The 15,281-nt window shown below is 39.6% G+C and overlaps 1 protein-coding gene across 3 annotated transcripts in view; it reads left to right on the plus strand.

The window, feature by feature from the left end:
- arhgap10 (Rho GTPase activating protein 10) overlaps positions 1-15,281 on the plus strand; it is a 60,683-nt gene that overhangs the window by 23,109 nt on the left and 22,293 nt on the right. For all 3 annotated transcript variants that reach the window (XM_061718387.1, XM_061718396.1, XM_061718403.1), the window contains exons 9-18: positions 293-399; positions 513-607; positions 1,224-1,305; positions 1,518-1,560; positions 1,666-1,734; positions 2,194-2,268; positions 6,302-6,386; positions 9,843-9,901; positions 12,501-12,606; positions 13,966-14,125. In XM_061718387.1, the coding sequence (XP_061574371.1) occupies positions 293-399; positions 513-607; positions 1,224-1,305; positions 1,518-1,560; positions 1,666-1,734; positions 2,194-2,268; positions 6,302-6,386; positions 9,843-9,901; positions 12,501-12,606; positions 13,966-14,125 (881 nt within the window). The remainder of the gene's footprint in view (positions 1-292; positions 400-512; positions 608-1,223; positions 1,306-1,517; positions 1,561-1,665; positions 1,735-2,193; positions 2,269-6,301; positions 6,387-9,842; positions 9,902-12,500; positions 12,607-13,965; positions 14,126-15,281) is intronic.

Below are 15,281 nucleotides of genomic sequence, written 5' to 3' on the forward strand. Positions count from 1 at the left end.
AAACTCCACTCTAAACAGTGTAGGTGGTTCATGTTTCACTTTCACTTAGTTTAATAAACAGTTAAAATGCCCCTGATGAACTGTTCATACGAAACAGAAACGCTGATGGCTGTCGTTACAATAGGGGCCCTTTCTTATTTAAAAACTCCCCATTTCACTCATTAGGTTACATATTCTTAGTGCTCTAAAATTCCCATGCAAGAGGGATGTTTCTCACAAATGTACACAACTGTACCAAGAAAAACTGATCCATAGTTAGTGTGTTGTGTTATTCTCGCTCTGTGTATTTTAGGGCCACCTCCTTTCGGTTCGAGTTGGGTCAAGCGCTACTGTACGTTTGTCAAAGAGCAGAAAATCCTTCACATGGTGACTTTTGACCACAGATCAGGTGGAAAGATTGTAAGTAAGGATCAAATGTATTGCTTTGGCTTTTTAATCTGCGCGTTTATGCTATCAGTATTTTTTGTTCGGTCACCAAAAAGATTGTAAAAGTGAAAAATCTTTTTTTCCAGGGTGAGACGGAGTCTGTCACGCTCAAATCGTGCGTCCGCAAAATGACAGAGATGTTGGACAGGAGGTTCTGTTTAGACCTGGACATAACAGATCGGTACGTTCACAATGTCACAGATGTTACACAGTTGGTTTGATTTGAAATTTTGCTCAGGGTGACTGGTGGATGAACATAGGGCTGAATATTTAGCCGTAGCTCTTCCCCAGCATCGACAGAGCTCCTAGATCAACCACCGTTACATTATGACATTCGCTCAAGACTTCATCTCCACACACAGTTGTTTATTTCTCTGTGTTTTGGATTGCAGAGGGCTGTGGTGGGGCCTGTCATGACCTGCAGTAATACATACCCAAATCTGTCACACAGCTCAAGTATGCCCTGCCCCTTTCCTCTAGTATTTATAGAAGAGCAACACCCCCAATTTAGAATGGGGAATTTGAGTGTCTGTATCCATTTTTACTCCGATAAATAATTTGATATCCCTCTGGCCCTGCGTGATTGTATGTGTCATGGACTAGCTGGGGAGGCTAATAGGGTTCATATTTGATCTTGAAACAAATCCAAGGTGCATGTGCCCTTGGCAGGCAATGTTTTTGTTTACAAGAATACTAAGCATATAGGACGTGGTATTGACAGTGGTATGCCTCAGTGTGTTGCTGTACTGTTCCTCCTAAGGCTTTCCTAATGCTAATGTGTGATGGCTCTGTCCCAGGCCAGGGACAGTGCTTACCGTGCAGGCCCTGTCAGAGGATGACCACAAGTTTTGGATGCATGCCATGGGTGGGAAGGAACCTGTGAGTCAGCCTCCACAGTGTCATCATCTACCACACTCAGGCCTCATTTAGCTTTACTGTGCACTGTTTAAATGCATTCTTATAGAACGTGTCACTTTTAGGATAATATATTTGCACAAATGTATAAATTACTATATATATATATATGAAGCATCTGGAAAATTAGTAAGCGAATAGCATTTCATGTTCTATTTTTGTTGTTATTTTATCAGATCGGATGCTATCTTGGGAGGACTCTTTCCAAAGAACGAGGAAGTAGGTCTCCCCTGAATCCGCTATGGTGTTTGTGACAGCAAATGTTCAAATGTTGACACATATTAAGTTCTCTTTTTCTTTTTTTTCTTCCTTTTTTATGTATAGTTGATGCCCAGTTGGATGATGTGGGTTTAAGTTTTATGAAGAATTCCATCAGTGCGATAGAAACAAGAGGTGAGCTTAATTTATAACTTTTTTCTAAATCTAGAAAGAGTGTTTACATAAAATGTATAGTGTTTTTGTAAAAAAAAAAAAAGTTAAAGATTAAAGCCAGTCCTGGTGTTATAAGTATCATATGTGCAGTGTCTTTACTTGTACACAAGGGGGCACACTTTTTCTACATATTGAAATAAAAGTGATATGCAGGGACTGCAGGCTGTGTGTACTACACATATAGAAATTCTATTAACATTTAAGCTCTCATATTCTAATTGATTTGCTTGCATGGAAGTGAAATGATTTTTGACCTAGTTCTTCTTATTTCTTCATGCAATGTATTATCTATTACACTGATCTTGGCTTAAAATACAACAACACAACATATTTATATGTTGAATATAATCTTCAAGCAGAGATCTGTCTTTTTGTCTTTGCTGTAGCTTATCGAGTGTTTGTATGATTATTAATTATTAGGTATTAATGACCAAGGCCTGTACAGAGTTGGGGGGGTGAGCTCCAAGGTCCAGAAGCTCTTGTTATTGATGATTGGTAAGTTAATCTACATTGTTCTTCTCTGTAAAATGATTTGTTAGCAAAAATGTATAGTTTCCCCCCATCTGTATGGGTTTAAGTTTTCCCAGTAAGTTGTACTTTTACATTGGATGTCTTTGTTCGGCGCAGTATTCAGAAGATCGTGACTGACAGTCATTGCATGACTCAACTTTTCTTTACCAAGTCTTTATGAAGTGCAACAAGTGCCAGTATGAATCCTTGCTTCACTTCCATTCAGATTTACATCCCCGACACAACCAGATGGGGTCATCCTATTTGTATTCAGGCGCTTTTGGGAGTTTATTTTTCATCAACACACCACTAAAAAAGGCTCTCCTGTGCTTGTGGCAGACTCATTCTGTCAGTTGCCTTTCTCAATTTCCTTTATGCCTCTCACTTGTCTTGATTCCCTTTCACTCAACTCTTTTCCTGCAGAGCTTGTCCTCTGTCCTTTCTATAGCTCCGTGTCTGCTCTGTGGTTTCCTGCTGTCTCCAGCAGACACCAGCTCACTTTCAGCTCTGTGTTCAGAATGACAACGAACTCGGGCAGCCGCCAGACTGTCTCAGTTCCTCTCTCAAGCCTTCCAGTCCCCCCCAACCTGCTGTCTCATGCTGTACACTCCATCGCTGCAATGTTCAATTTTAAGATTTTTTTTTTTTTTTTTTTTTTTGTACAGTCTGAATATATTATGAAGTGTTTTTTCTTCGGTCTCGATGATGCACATGTTGTTGTGAATGAAGAAAAAAAAAAGCAAACATGTTTCATCTGCACTAAAGGGTTTGCAAATACTTTCTCTGTGAAATAACTTGCATGCACAACAAGTGTAGCATTTGTTCTTCACAGACACATTCACAAACATTTCAAGTAGTTCACAGTAAGTGGGCGAAACAAGCTTTAAACTCATCCCACTCCTCCTTCTCTTCTTTTGCCCACTAAATGGCCACGGTCCAATCAGTGAAGACTGATTTACAGAAAAAAACAAAAAAACAAACTCCCTTCATATTGCAGTACAAACAAACCTCTTTCATGTCAGGCAACACTATCAGAGGAAGAACACTGTTAGAGCGAGCTGCTCTTTATCTCGGTGATCCAGTCAGGCCGGCAGGAGAGTCGGTGACGTTTGCTTTAAAAAGTTTTTGAAAATTTAGTAGGATGTATTATAGATATAATTGTGTAGAGTGGGCAATAATTATACTTCATTCACTAAATAACAGTTCATGTCATTAAATAGTAGTTTATGGCCAAGGATGAATTAAACACAGAGTGATGTGTCGATATGTGAAAACTTATTAATTTGAGACATGTTGGACTTCTAGAGCAGTATCTTCAAGCAGTTTTTGATGAAAAACTTACATTGAAGGAAAATTACTTCCCAGCTGCTCTCGGAAGCCAACTCTTAGTTTGTTTTATGTGCTTAAAGGGGACCTATTATGAAAAACAAGTTTTTTCTTGCTTTAACATATATAAAGTGGTCTCCCCTCAGCCTGCCAACTCAGAGAAGGAGGAAAGCAACCAAATTCTGCAGTGTTTGTACAGCCGCCCGGATGAGCCGTCCAGTCTGATGTGGCTTCTACGAGCCGTTCAGATTCTGCTCCCGTCGTCCGACGGGCGTGATTTACATAGGTTGGCCTCCGATGCGTGAAACCACGGCCACAACTAACTCCGCCGGCCGGAGCTCCCGCCATTTTTTCGTAGCGGTGTATCGCGTCATTCAGGCAGCCAATCAGCACAGAGCCTCATTATCATAGCCCCGCCCACTCAGAATCCCACATAGAGAATGAGGTTAGAAACGGGGAAGATAAAGACATGGTTTAGAGGCTGAATTTCTAATTTATTTAGCAAAAACAATCGAAAGCTTGTTTTTAAGACATTCAAGGCCTGTTTAAAATAGGTATTAGATGCCATAATAGGTCCACTTTAAACTGGCCTCCAGGCTGGTGTTTTCCTGGCTCAGGGGTCAGGGCCCCACTGATTTTAAGAAAAAGCCTCAGCCAAACTGGTCAAATATTGGAAGTATTTATTTGATTGATTGATCTGACAGGTTTGTTTAGCTGTCACCTGATAGTAAGAAGGTTTTTCCAGTCCAAATATGTTTTTCTTAGAGCGCAAAGTTCAGTTAACTTGGCCAATTGTAAAAAACTACACTGCCCCCAGCTCTTCCTGTCCTGCATTGCAGTTACAAATGAACGTTAACCACTGAGCTGGAAAGACCTGAGACTGTCTGACATCTGCGTGGTTTTATACAACACGTCAATGCTGAGGTTCCACATCACTGAATTTTCATAATGGGCATGACTGAATATGTTGACTGAATCCTGAAGCCTTGGCAGTTTCACGATAAGCCCATAAATCTAACCTCAGAAAGTTATTTGTGGTCTCTGTTTAACCACATGTCAAGTCGCTGTGAGGAACAATACTGGCTGCTAAAGAGGCGGCAAAATGCTTGAAAGGTCAAGTTGGTCGTAACTTAAGCACAAAGGAAGTGACAACACCGAGGCAAGTTGACATAGTTTTATTAGAAGTTTTTAACAAACAAAGTTAAGAGTTATTGCTGGACTGTATCTTTGTTTGTTTATTCTCCCCCCTTTTTTTATTTTGGCATCATTTTAGTTTGTTTGGTTGTAAATGTCAAGTTCCCTTTTTTATTTCTTCACTCTGCTTAAGTTCAGCTCATCATATTTAGATTGTCCTCAGGCTAAAGGGGCAGGGAAACTCTGGACAGAGCAGTCCATTGCAGACAAACAACCATACGTTGTCTGTACGGTTGTTTGTCTGCAACCATACAAACAACGGTCACTTCTATAAAAAATGTAGAAACACTAATTAACATTACATGCACGTTTTTGGGTTGTGGGAGGAAGCCCAAGCGCCCAGGGAATACCCACACAAGCACAGAGAACATGCCCACTCCACACAGAAAAGCCCCAGACAGGATTTGAATCAGGAGGCAACAGTGTTAACCAACAAGCATCCATCATGAACTTTCATCTCTTGTTAACGCTCGGCCGACCCCCTTCCTACAGGCTGAACAGAGGGTCCCCACTTTTGTATTACTGTAAATTTACAGATGACAAGCTGGTGTTTCAGAATTGGCTGGAGTGACAGCAGTGTCTCAAAAGTGGAGTGCTGGATCGTAGTGTTTGGCACTTTCCCTGTATTTACAAGCAGGAAGCTGGTGGACAACAAATGTACATCAGTCTCAACTTAGATAGGCAGTGTCGAAAGCACATTTGATGACCAGAAAGACAGACTTTCTTTTTATGATGGTACTTGTTTGTTGGAAATTATCCCGGGAACAGTAATATGTCATGGTCTGCATTTCTACAGTAACTTGGTCACTTTGTTCCCCAGGAGTTCAATACCAAAGTTAAGTAATAAAAGTTGTATTTTAATAATTAAGGGATAAAAGAATGTCTATCTTGCGCACAGACACACCTCACTACGGATCTTTACTTCCAGAAATTTACATTGGGAAGATCACATTTTGGATGGTGCTGCCAGATAATTTCACAATCCTTCTACCTGCAGTGCATAGCTGAAATAAAGAAAATACTAATAATGACAAACCACCAACTGCCAGTGAAGCTAATGTCAGTGTGATACAACTCACACAAGACCGATCCCTCACATAGAGTACTTCTACATCCTGTGGTGTTCATTATAGGTTACTTAAGGTGTTACTAAACGCCCTGAATTTTCGACATTACGAACGCCTGCATTCCCTTTGGAGGAGTGAAATAGTGAGGGATTAATTAAACTTCTAATGAGTGTAGAACCAACAGCTCTCCACAGAAGCTGAAACTTCCTTCCACATCTCCTGGGACTAGCGTTGCTCCCCCGAGGCTAGTGGCTGGCTTTTATCCTCCTATGGCTAATTACAAGTTACATATTTATATTAGATATTTCGACTTTCCCGGACTTCCACAAAATAACACAACTGTTAGTCATACATAATTATGAATATATGTCTCAGTGTTAATTATTGTCAGTAAGATTTTGTGGTGTTGATTCAGTGAGTGATTCTTTTAGATGAGAAGACCAACGAAGTGGATCTGTCACTCAGTGAAGAGTGGGATGTGAAGACAATAACAAGTGCTCTAAAGCTTTATCTGAGGTAAGGATCCATAGAGTTATAGTCAATACAAGTCCGACATGTGTAAGCCATTTGCTCTGCAAAGTTAGCATTGATCATATTGTCACTAATATGATGTATTTGCTGTTGAGTGATTATTTCAAAAACTGATTAATGTGTCTGTTTTAACTTTAAGTTGAATCTGTACATTTGTGACGCATGGAGAGGTCTAATGTCTGTATCCACTGTTTTTCTTTTTGCCCTGAGAATCTTGTTTACCTTGTTTTTATAGCTCTATTATCTAGCGTTTATTGTTGCTAAAATGAGTATCAGTGACAGCCAGCATCAGTGACTCCTCCACCATTATTGTCAGGGTTTGGATATAGTCCTGCCCGTCTCCCGATTCTTCTCAGTTGGGGAGAGAAAACTGTGACTGGGGCAGGAAGCAAAAGCTGCACACATAGATCGTTTCTGGACTGAGGACATTCAGCTAGCAGTGAACTTGGTAAAGATTTGTGTGAAAAATGGACAATGGCTTGTGGAACCGTAAATGGCAACCCTATAATTTTCAACACTGTATTAGGTTTACATCAAGACAAGTAGGTACTGCTGCACATATAAAAGTTGCATAAAGCTCTTCTGGGCTCAAGGGTGAACTCTATAAGACCTGATGTATTCCCTGATGACAACTGACTCAGTGCTGAAGATTCAGTGCAGTTAGAAAATAAAATGATCTTTGGAGGTTAAAAAACTAAAGACACTACTTAATAGAAGTTCTGGCATGTAATGACATAGGGACTGACTCACGGCTGAGTGTAGTTGCACTGTACTTGTAGTTAAGGTGTACAGTATATACTGTTTTAACGTTCAAAGTTGCTTTGTTACTGATCTGTTGCCGGTGTTTTTTATTTGAGTCAGTAAAGCAGCTGTCTTGTAGGCATACATGTTTCCTCTTTGGAACTTGGTCTGGAGTAAGCGAGAGAATCGATAAGATTTGATTCTTCGTTGATAAAGACAGAAGCAATAACGACAGGTTAAGCTGGTTCTCTTACTTTGGGAGGACTCCTGATATCCTTAAATTTGAGTATTGTACAAATGATGGCTTATATAGTAACAACTTGCCACCCAGATAATGTGATGTGGAACCAATGGCTGGGCCGCAGACAAAATTGAGATTGAACACAGAAGCCATTGGATTTCTGGAAAGATCCTCTAAAATGTTGATACTCATTGTCTGCCACATTTGCTTCCAAGTAGCAGGCAGGGACTTGTGTTTTCTCAAACCTTTATACCCATTAATTGAAAAGGATTGGATGTTATGGTTGGTGACACAATAACAGTCTGACGGGTATGTATATATATATATATTCATTCATTCATTCATTATCTTACCCGCTTTATCCCTTGCGGGGTCACGGGGGTCTGCTGGAGCCTATCCCAGCTCATTTCAGGTGAGAGGCAGGGGTTACACCCTGGACAGGTCACCAGTCCATCACAGGGCCACATATAGACACACAAACCATGCTCACAACCACACTCACGCTCACACCTACGGGCAATTTTAGAGTCATCAATTAACCTAATATGCATGTTTTTGGACTGTGGGAGGAAGCCGGAGCTAAAATAATATTAAAAGGTTACTCGGAATATATTGCTACTTATTAGGTATTGTACATTATGTGTCAGAATAAGACTTTTATTTCCTCTTCAGTATTATTCAAGTGGACTACAATTACTTTACTTTACCAGCTTCAAGTATTTAGTCTTTTCTGAATCCACTTATAAATCATCAAACTGAATTGTTCAAAGTTGTTATGCATTTAAACAATTTCTGTTCCCGGCTCAAGACGGTTTGGCAGCCAGAAGTTAAGACAGATTTGTTTAAACACCAAATTGCTTACATATATATTAAATTAATTTTGGTTGTTAAGTTTCAAGTTGAAATTACAACAATTTAACACTAAATACAGCAGGGGAAACAAAGGGCTACTATGTAAAGAAATAGCAGAGTTGTGATCCTAACAGAGACCTCCCTGTACCTTGTCTTTTATGTTTATATTTTACAGTCAGGCCTGCCACACATGCAAGTGAGTGTTTTGGAGCAGCTTCAGATTTAAAACTGAAAACATAAAGTTTAGGATTTCCTGTCCTTTTTGGAGGTTGATCATTATTGCTACATGCTCCCCAAAAAATAGAATTATATTGTTTTAACTTTGATTTCATTAATATTTTCTTTTATTATTTAATCTTATTCATGCTTTCACTCTTTATTGTGAAAAAGATGCAGATAAATCAAGGAAATGTGAGTTTATTTTCTACAGCACATTTCAGGTAGAAGACAATTCAAAGTGCTTTACATAAAAATATGAAGAAAATGCATTAAAAAGTATTGTTTAAGTGTTTAAAAACATAAACTAAAGACACACATGCATAAGGTAAAAATAATTAAACAAATGAGATGCAAATAATAAAGGTGCATTATGGGGGATTACTGAAATCCAGCAGTAAATAAAAAAGTTTTTAGCCTTGACTCAAAGAAAATGAGTTGCAGCAGCCCTGATGCATTCTGGGAGTTTTTTCCACAGGTGAGAAGCATAAAACATGAACGCTGCCTCACCGTGTTCGGTACTAACTCTGGGTACAGAAAGTAGGTGTGACCCTGACGACCTGAGGGTTGTGGTTGGTTCATAATGGACCAGGAGTTCAGAGATGTGTTTTGACCCCAGACCACTCAGAGATTTATAAACCAACAGCAGGATTTAAAAATCTGTCTGTGACAGAGAGTAGATTTTAAATCAATTTCATTATTTTGATGTATGAACTGTGTCTCCAGGATGTTACTGTCTTTGTGTTGCACTTTAGTTTATTTTTTTTTTACATCTTTTAAAAATGTCATCAAAGAAGTTTTCACATTTTGTCTTACTTTTTTTTTTTTTTTTTTACAAATAATGCAAATTAAATGTAATTTTAGATACATGGAGTCAGATTATTGATAACAATATGAGTCCTGTTATATTCTTGTTTATATCTTTGGAGAATGGAGTTTGTTTGTAGACATGTGCCAGTGAATTATTTTGATGTCAAAACTGGAATCAGATTTGTGTCAAAAATGTTTGTAGATTTCTAAGAAAACAAAGACTTTTGGAGTGGCTAGACTGTTAAGGCGAACAGTGTGGCATTTGTTACTATTTAAAGATTGTTTAAGGTATCAGCAAATCCCTATTACAGCATTTGTTTGATATAGTGGAAATAAAGCCGGGTCAAATGAGGCCACATCCTTTTGGCCACGTTCCAGCTGCGGTTTGAAAATACCTTCAGGTGAACTTGGTTATCTCTTTGCGTGCACCTTCTAATTCCGCCACCATGTCCTGGTCACATCAATCAATGCTGCTAACAGACCCTATAAAACAGTGTGCCAGCTATTCTTGTCCACCCTGCTCACTTCAAATCTCCCTCTGCACCCCCACCATCTTTCTTATTCTGACCGTCTCTGCGAAGGAGCCTTCCTGAGCCACTGATGACCTACGGACTTTACAAAGAGTTTATCAGCCCTGCAAGTAAGTTCCACCACCTCGCATATCAACTCTTCACCATGGTGCAGACTAAACAAAGCAAAGCAAAATGCAGTCTATACTGTGTTTGTATGTAGTATCTGAAAATGATCTGGGGCCTCATTTATAAAGCTTGCTTGCGCACAAAACAGGGCTTGAAAGAAGCCACCTTCTACGCAAAGGTTGGGATTTAAAAAAAAAAACTAACCGAAAAATGTGCATATCTTTATGCCAACCCTGACCCTTGCGCACGAAAATTTTGAAGATATGGGGAACTGGGGACGCAGACGGTGAGGTGGTGAAATGAAGCCAGATTCATGTCATGCTCTTAATAATGTCATCACATATCAGACTTATAATATAATAGCACTGATCGTGTCCCATCTGTGTTTGAAGCACAGCGTCAGTCAGGACGCTCTGGTGCTGCTGCAGCCGCGGTGCAGGACACGCCGTGCCGGGAACCTCCTCGTCACCCATCGCGACAACTGTGGAGTGACTGAGGACATAACAAATGAGTGCCGGGCCACTCTACGGAGCCCCTAAAGGGACACCGAATTTTTTTATATATATATAATGAGTTTTACGCGCGTGTGAAACCTTTACGCGTGCGTAAAGCCTAAATTGTGGTTCCGCGTTACACCAACGCAGAGCCTACAGAACCATAAATCAGCCTTAAAGGTTTCACCCGCGCACGTAAAACGCATTTTATATATATATATATATATATATATATATATATATATATATATATATATATAAAACATCTGTGTCCCTTTAGGGGCTCCGTACCTCTTGGCCTCCACCTTCAAATCACAACACTTCTTTTTATTTCTGCAACATATCTGTCTGTGGCACTCACAACGTTTAGCGCAGCAACGACGTGATGCCATTCACTCGCTTTATTTTATACTATTTATACTTTTACTGTGAACACCAAATAATGTGGTTTTCCTGTCCTCCACCTCATCCATAACATCTCGATCTCAGTCTCCGTGAAATTTAGTGGCACTGTTGCCTGGCTCGACACGTCTCATTCATCCTGACGCACAGCAGAAACAGGCTGCAGGATTACGCTGCGCATGCTCAGCAGGCTCATTCATTTGCAAATACTACTTTGCGTTGCCCATTTATGGTATGAAGTGGGCGTGTAGAGGGCGGGATATGAGGCGAATTCACCTGCGCAACCTTCCAGCTGGACTGTGATTTATAAAGCAAACATTGCGTGCAAGTGTGCGTGCACACGGTTTTATAAATCTGGATTTTTTTTGTGCGCACGCCATTTTCAGCTTTTGGGTTTACGTGCACTTTTAGTATGGATCCTACACACCCTTTTATAAATGAGGCCCCTGGACATTATTTAAATATACAGAAAGACATTTTTTTTAAACTGTGTGTCAATCTTATTTTGGAAAGAAGCAAGTGGTGCTCAGTTTCCAGTATAGCATAGTCAGGTAACAAACTTTGTGTGAGTGTGTGTGTTTTTATTTGTTTAATCAACTGAATAGCTGCTTTATGCCATTAACTTTAGAAATAGGTTACTTGCAGAAGTGGTGGTACTTGTTTGCGATTTCCACTTGATCAATGAGCCTTGCGACATAGGGACATAGGGAGCCTTGCGTGATACTGGCACTGGACACTGTAGAACTCCGTGGGAGCTCACGTCCCTTTAACACAGTACTTTAACATTTCACTAAATGTAGAGCTAAATAAGTCATTGCGGATTTGTGATCAAAATTATCCAGTAACCTTCAACAACAAAAAGACATAGTTTTTTCCACCCACGTAACATAATTTCTGTTTGAATTTCATTTATTTATTTTTTTTTAAGCCAGATGAACTTGAATCTTATTACAACAAGTCCTATAATTGGATCAGGTTGACATTTTTATCAGGAGTGCGCAATGCCCTCATAACGAGGGGGGAAAAAATGGATTAGCAATGGATATTTTTTTGATGGATGACAGCATCCATAAGAAGCTTTTTCCATGTTTGAATCCTTGTCGTTCCCATAGTAATGATATTTTGTGTGCCTGTGTGTTTTGTTACTGTGTGGGCGGTCAGATGCTCGTGTGTGAGGAAATGTTTAAAGGTTGATCTTGGCGGTTTCAACACAACCCTTTTACACGACAGAGACAGTAACGTAAAGCTATCTCTCCCACCAGCATAGTGGTTCCTTCTGCCAAATTCAGTGTTCAATGCGCACATTACCTTCACACCTCTTCATTTGTTTGAACAGAAATGTATCTTCCTTTAATGCTTAATCCCTTACACCTCTAAGGGTGATAGCTTGTCATTATGGTGTACTTAAAGTCTTAGATGACTTTTGCTTACTTTTATTTTTTAACTCAAGATTACTTGTAATACATTTTTGGAGACTTTTAAAGTAATAAAAGGGGTCACAATTATATGGTATATCTTTCCATCCAAATCTCACTTGCTACCTGCCGGGATCAAAGGTGTATGCAGCGTTGCTCCACCAGTTTAAATATGTAATAAAGCCTAACGTTGTATTTCAGCAGTCTTGGCTTTTTGCCACCTCAGGATCACAGAGAAACCCTTCTATAATAGTTAACATGAATACACCGCTATTTCTGTGTTTAAACAGAGGTCGGTAGTCCCGAGTCCCGCATCCAAGCCGTCCACTGCCTGGTCCACAAACTACCAGAGAAGAATCGACAAGTCCTCGGGCTGCTTATGAAGCATCTGGCCAAGTGAGTGGTCATAGTTCACTCATTCTCCACCTCCCATCTCTCGGTTCTCTCTTCCCTCTCTCCATGTCTGTCTCCTCATTCTCACTCTGCATGCTTTTTCTCTGAATTTCCCTCACTCCCACTCTCTTCACTCCCCCATCCCTGCTGTCACTCCATCTCTTCTCTGTCTACTCAGTGACTGCTGGGTAAGAAAATGTATCCCACTTGTGCCTCAAACTTTTTCTTGCATCATTATTGTGTATAGTGAGGATAACGAGGAGGTTTGTTACCGGCATCATTATCATGTTTTACTGCCCACCTGTGAAGTGAAATGAGACAAACCACTCAAATCAAGCTTTTCCTTGACAGTAGTGTATGCGGCCATGGATGAACCGCGATTATGAATCATTGCATTTGTTAGGTTGGATGGGAAGAATTTTTTAAGAAATAATGTTAGCTAACATTACAAGGTTTTACCTCAGCAAGCTTTTTATAAACTAAATATGAGCAAATTGAAGATAAGTAAATAATCCCTCATCCCTGAGGCAGTTAAAGTCTGGTGGATCTTATTTCATAGAAACCCGCTGCAGAATCAGGCTCTGGTAAAAAGGCAGCGCTATTGAAATTGAATTTGGATTATCCAGCGTGAAATTCTCCAGACTGGAGACCCGAATATTTTTCTGAAGTTGGCATGTGTGCATGTCCTGCAGGGGAAGGAAGCAAAGCCAGAATTTCACACTCCTATCTGAAATGGTTTCAGAGATGTTATAAATGTGAGTTGTCACCAATGTTTTTTGTCTTCAAAGGCATCCTTTGAAGCTATTTAAACTATCTCTGTATAGCTGCGGTGCATATCATCATATTTTTAGTGTGAAATTTCTCCATGTGTCCTGGAAACTTCAAATAAAGGTCTTCCCCACTTTTTGGACCACCTAAGATAAAGTGTCATCTACTGAAAATGCCCCAGTTTTGAAGTGGATGTAAGAGACATCCACCTGTCCAGATTGTAGTACCTTGCACAACAAAAACCGATGCCAGAAAACTATTGTGGAAGCTGCTGGCCTGGATTGACAAGAGTTTTGAGGTTCAATGTTTAGCCCAAGGACAGATATGGGAAAGTGCTCTGTCATTAGTGGATGTACAGCAGTAACTTGACGCTAAGGCCATCTCAATATTTCAGTAAATGAAGTAATAATAAGCATTCAGGGATAATCCAAGTCCATGTATTTGATATTTAAGTGAATGTGACCATAGTTAATGCCTTAATCTACTTTCTTTTTGAAGATGTTGGTGTTGCACGGTCACTTTTTCCTGCCGTTCTCTCTCTGCAGTTTGGGAAGTGGACCAAAAATGTTTATAATGAATTGTTGTGTTCCTCAGTGTGGCAGCGCACAGCAAACAGAATCTGATGACTGTGGCCAACCTCGGCGTGGTGTTTGGACCTACCTTAATGAGGCCACAGGAGGAGACTGTCGCTGCCATCATGGATCTCAAGTTCCAGAACATCGTGGTGGAAATCCTCATTGAGCACAATGAAAAGGTAACTCTCAAAAGTAGGATTCAGCATTCACATAGACATGCATGGATTGTACCATTACAAAATAAATAATTTTAAGTGATAAAACATATTGGTGAGCTGCTGGACATTCTAAATGTCTTGATCTGATCTGTTCTGCAAGTACCTGATTTTGCTTACAATTGTTTTCACATACAGAGCTGTATTTATTTAAAACTAGACATCCTGGATAACACAAGGTAGAATGATGGGACCAAAGGACATCTGAGGTGGCATACCATCAGTATCCTACATACAACACCTTTATGCTTAAAAACCTGGGTGGCACATTATTACTTGATGCTGAAGGATAATCAATTTGCAGGCTAAGTTGAAATCTGTCTACAAGTCCTGATTTCTTATCAGGAAACATTTTTGTAGCCGTTAGGTTGTGTATGTTTTTCTCCTGGATTATGACTTTGCCTTTTTCTGTTGGCAGTAAGATGTACAGACTATGCAGCACCTGAATTGACATGATCAAAGTCTGTGATTTAGACTTAATTTTCATTTAAAAAAAAAAGTTCTTATCTGCCTTAAAGCTTGCTGCTTTGAACTGATGTTCTAGCAGTGAATATGGATCATATCAGTTAATAAGTAATTAGTGGTCTTCTTGGATATGCTCGTATTGCACTTACATCCTTCGCTACAAAATTGTAAGGAAACTCAGTGCTTTAAAATATTGAGGAATGTTCCTTAACTTAAATGTACAGCAGTTACCAGTATACAAAGACGCTTTACATTAGTTAATTTGTGTCAAATCTGGCCTACAGGAAGAGCCCTAATTGCTTATACCTGGTTTATCCACATTATATCCATTTAATTATCTTGAATATGATTATTGTGTTTAGATTTTGTTATTGTTTGAAGGTTTCTTTGTTGCTTAGTTGTTCATCGAATCATATTTTCTTCCCAGAATGTCATTAATTGGTGTCTGTACTCATAGGGGTCTAATTCTATGTGCCCAAAAAGTAAAAGTTCTGAGATTAGGATTCTCATCTGTTTGGGAAAGCCCTTCACTTTGCATAGAGCGAATGAGACCAGAAGCTTTTAGTGTTGTCTTTACTCCCGACTTCATTAAACTGAAGATGATATGTTTTGCGAATATTACCACGCAGGCTCACCAATCGAAAATGAGCTGTGA

Source organism: Cololabis saira, chromosome 1 (assembly GCF_033807715.1).
Source record: "Cololabis saira isolate AMF1-May2022 chromosome 1, fColSai1.1, whole genome shotgun sequence".
NCBI lineage: Eukaryota > Metazoa > Chordata > Actinopteri > Beloniformes > Belonidae > Cololabis > Cololabis saira.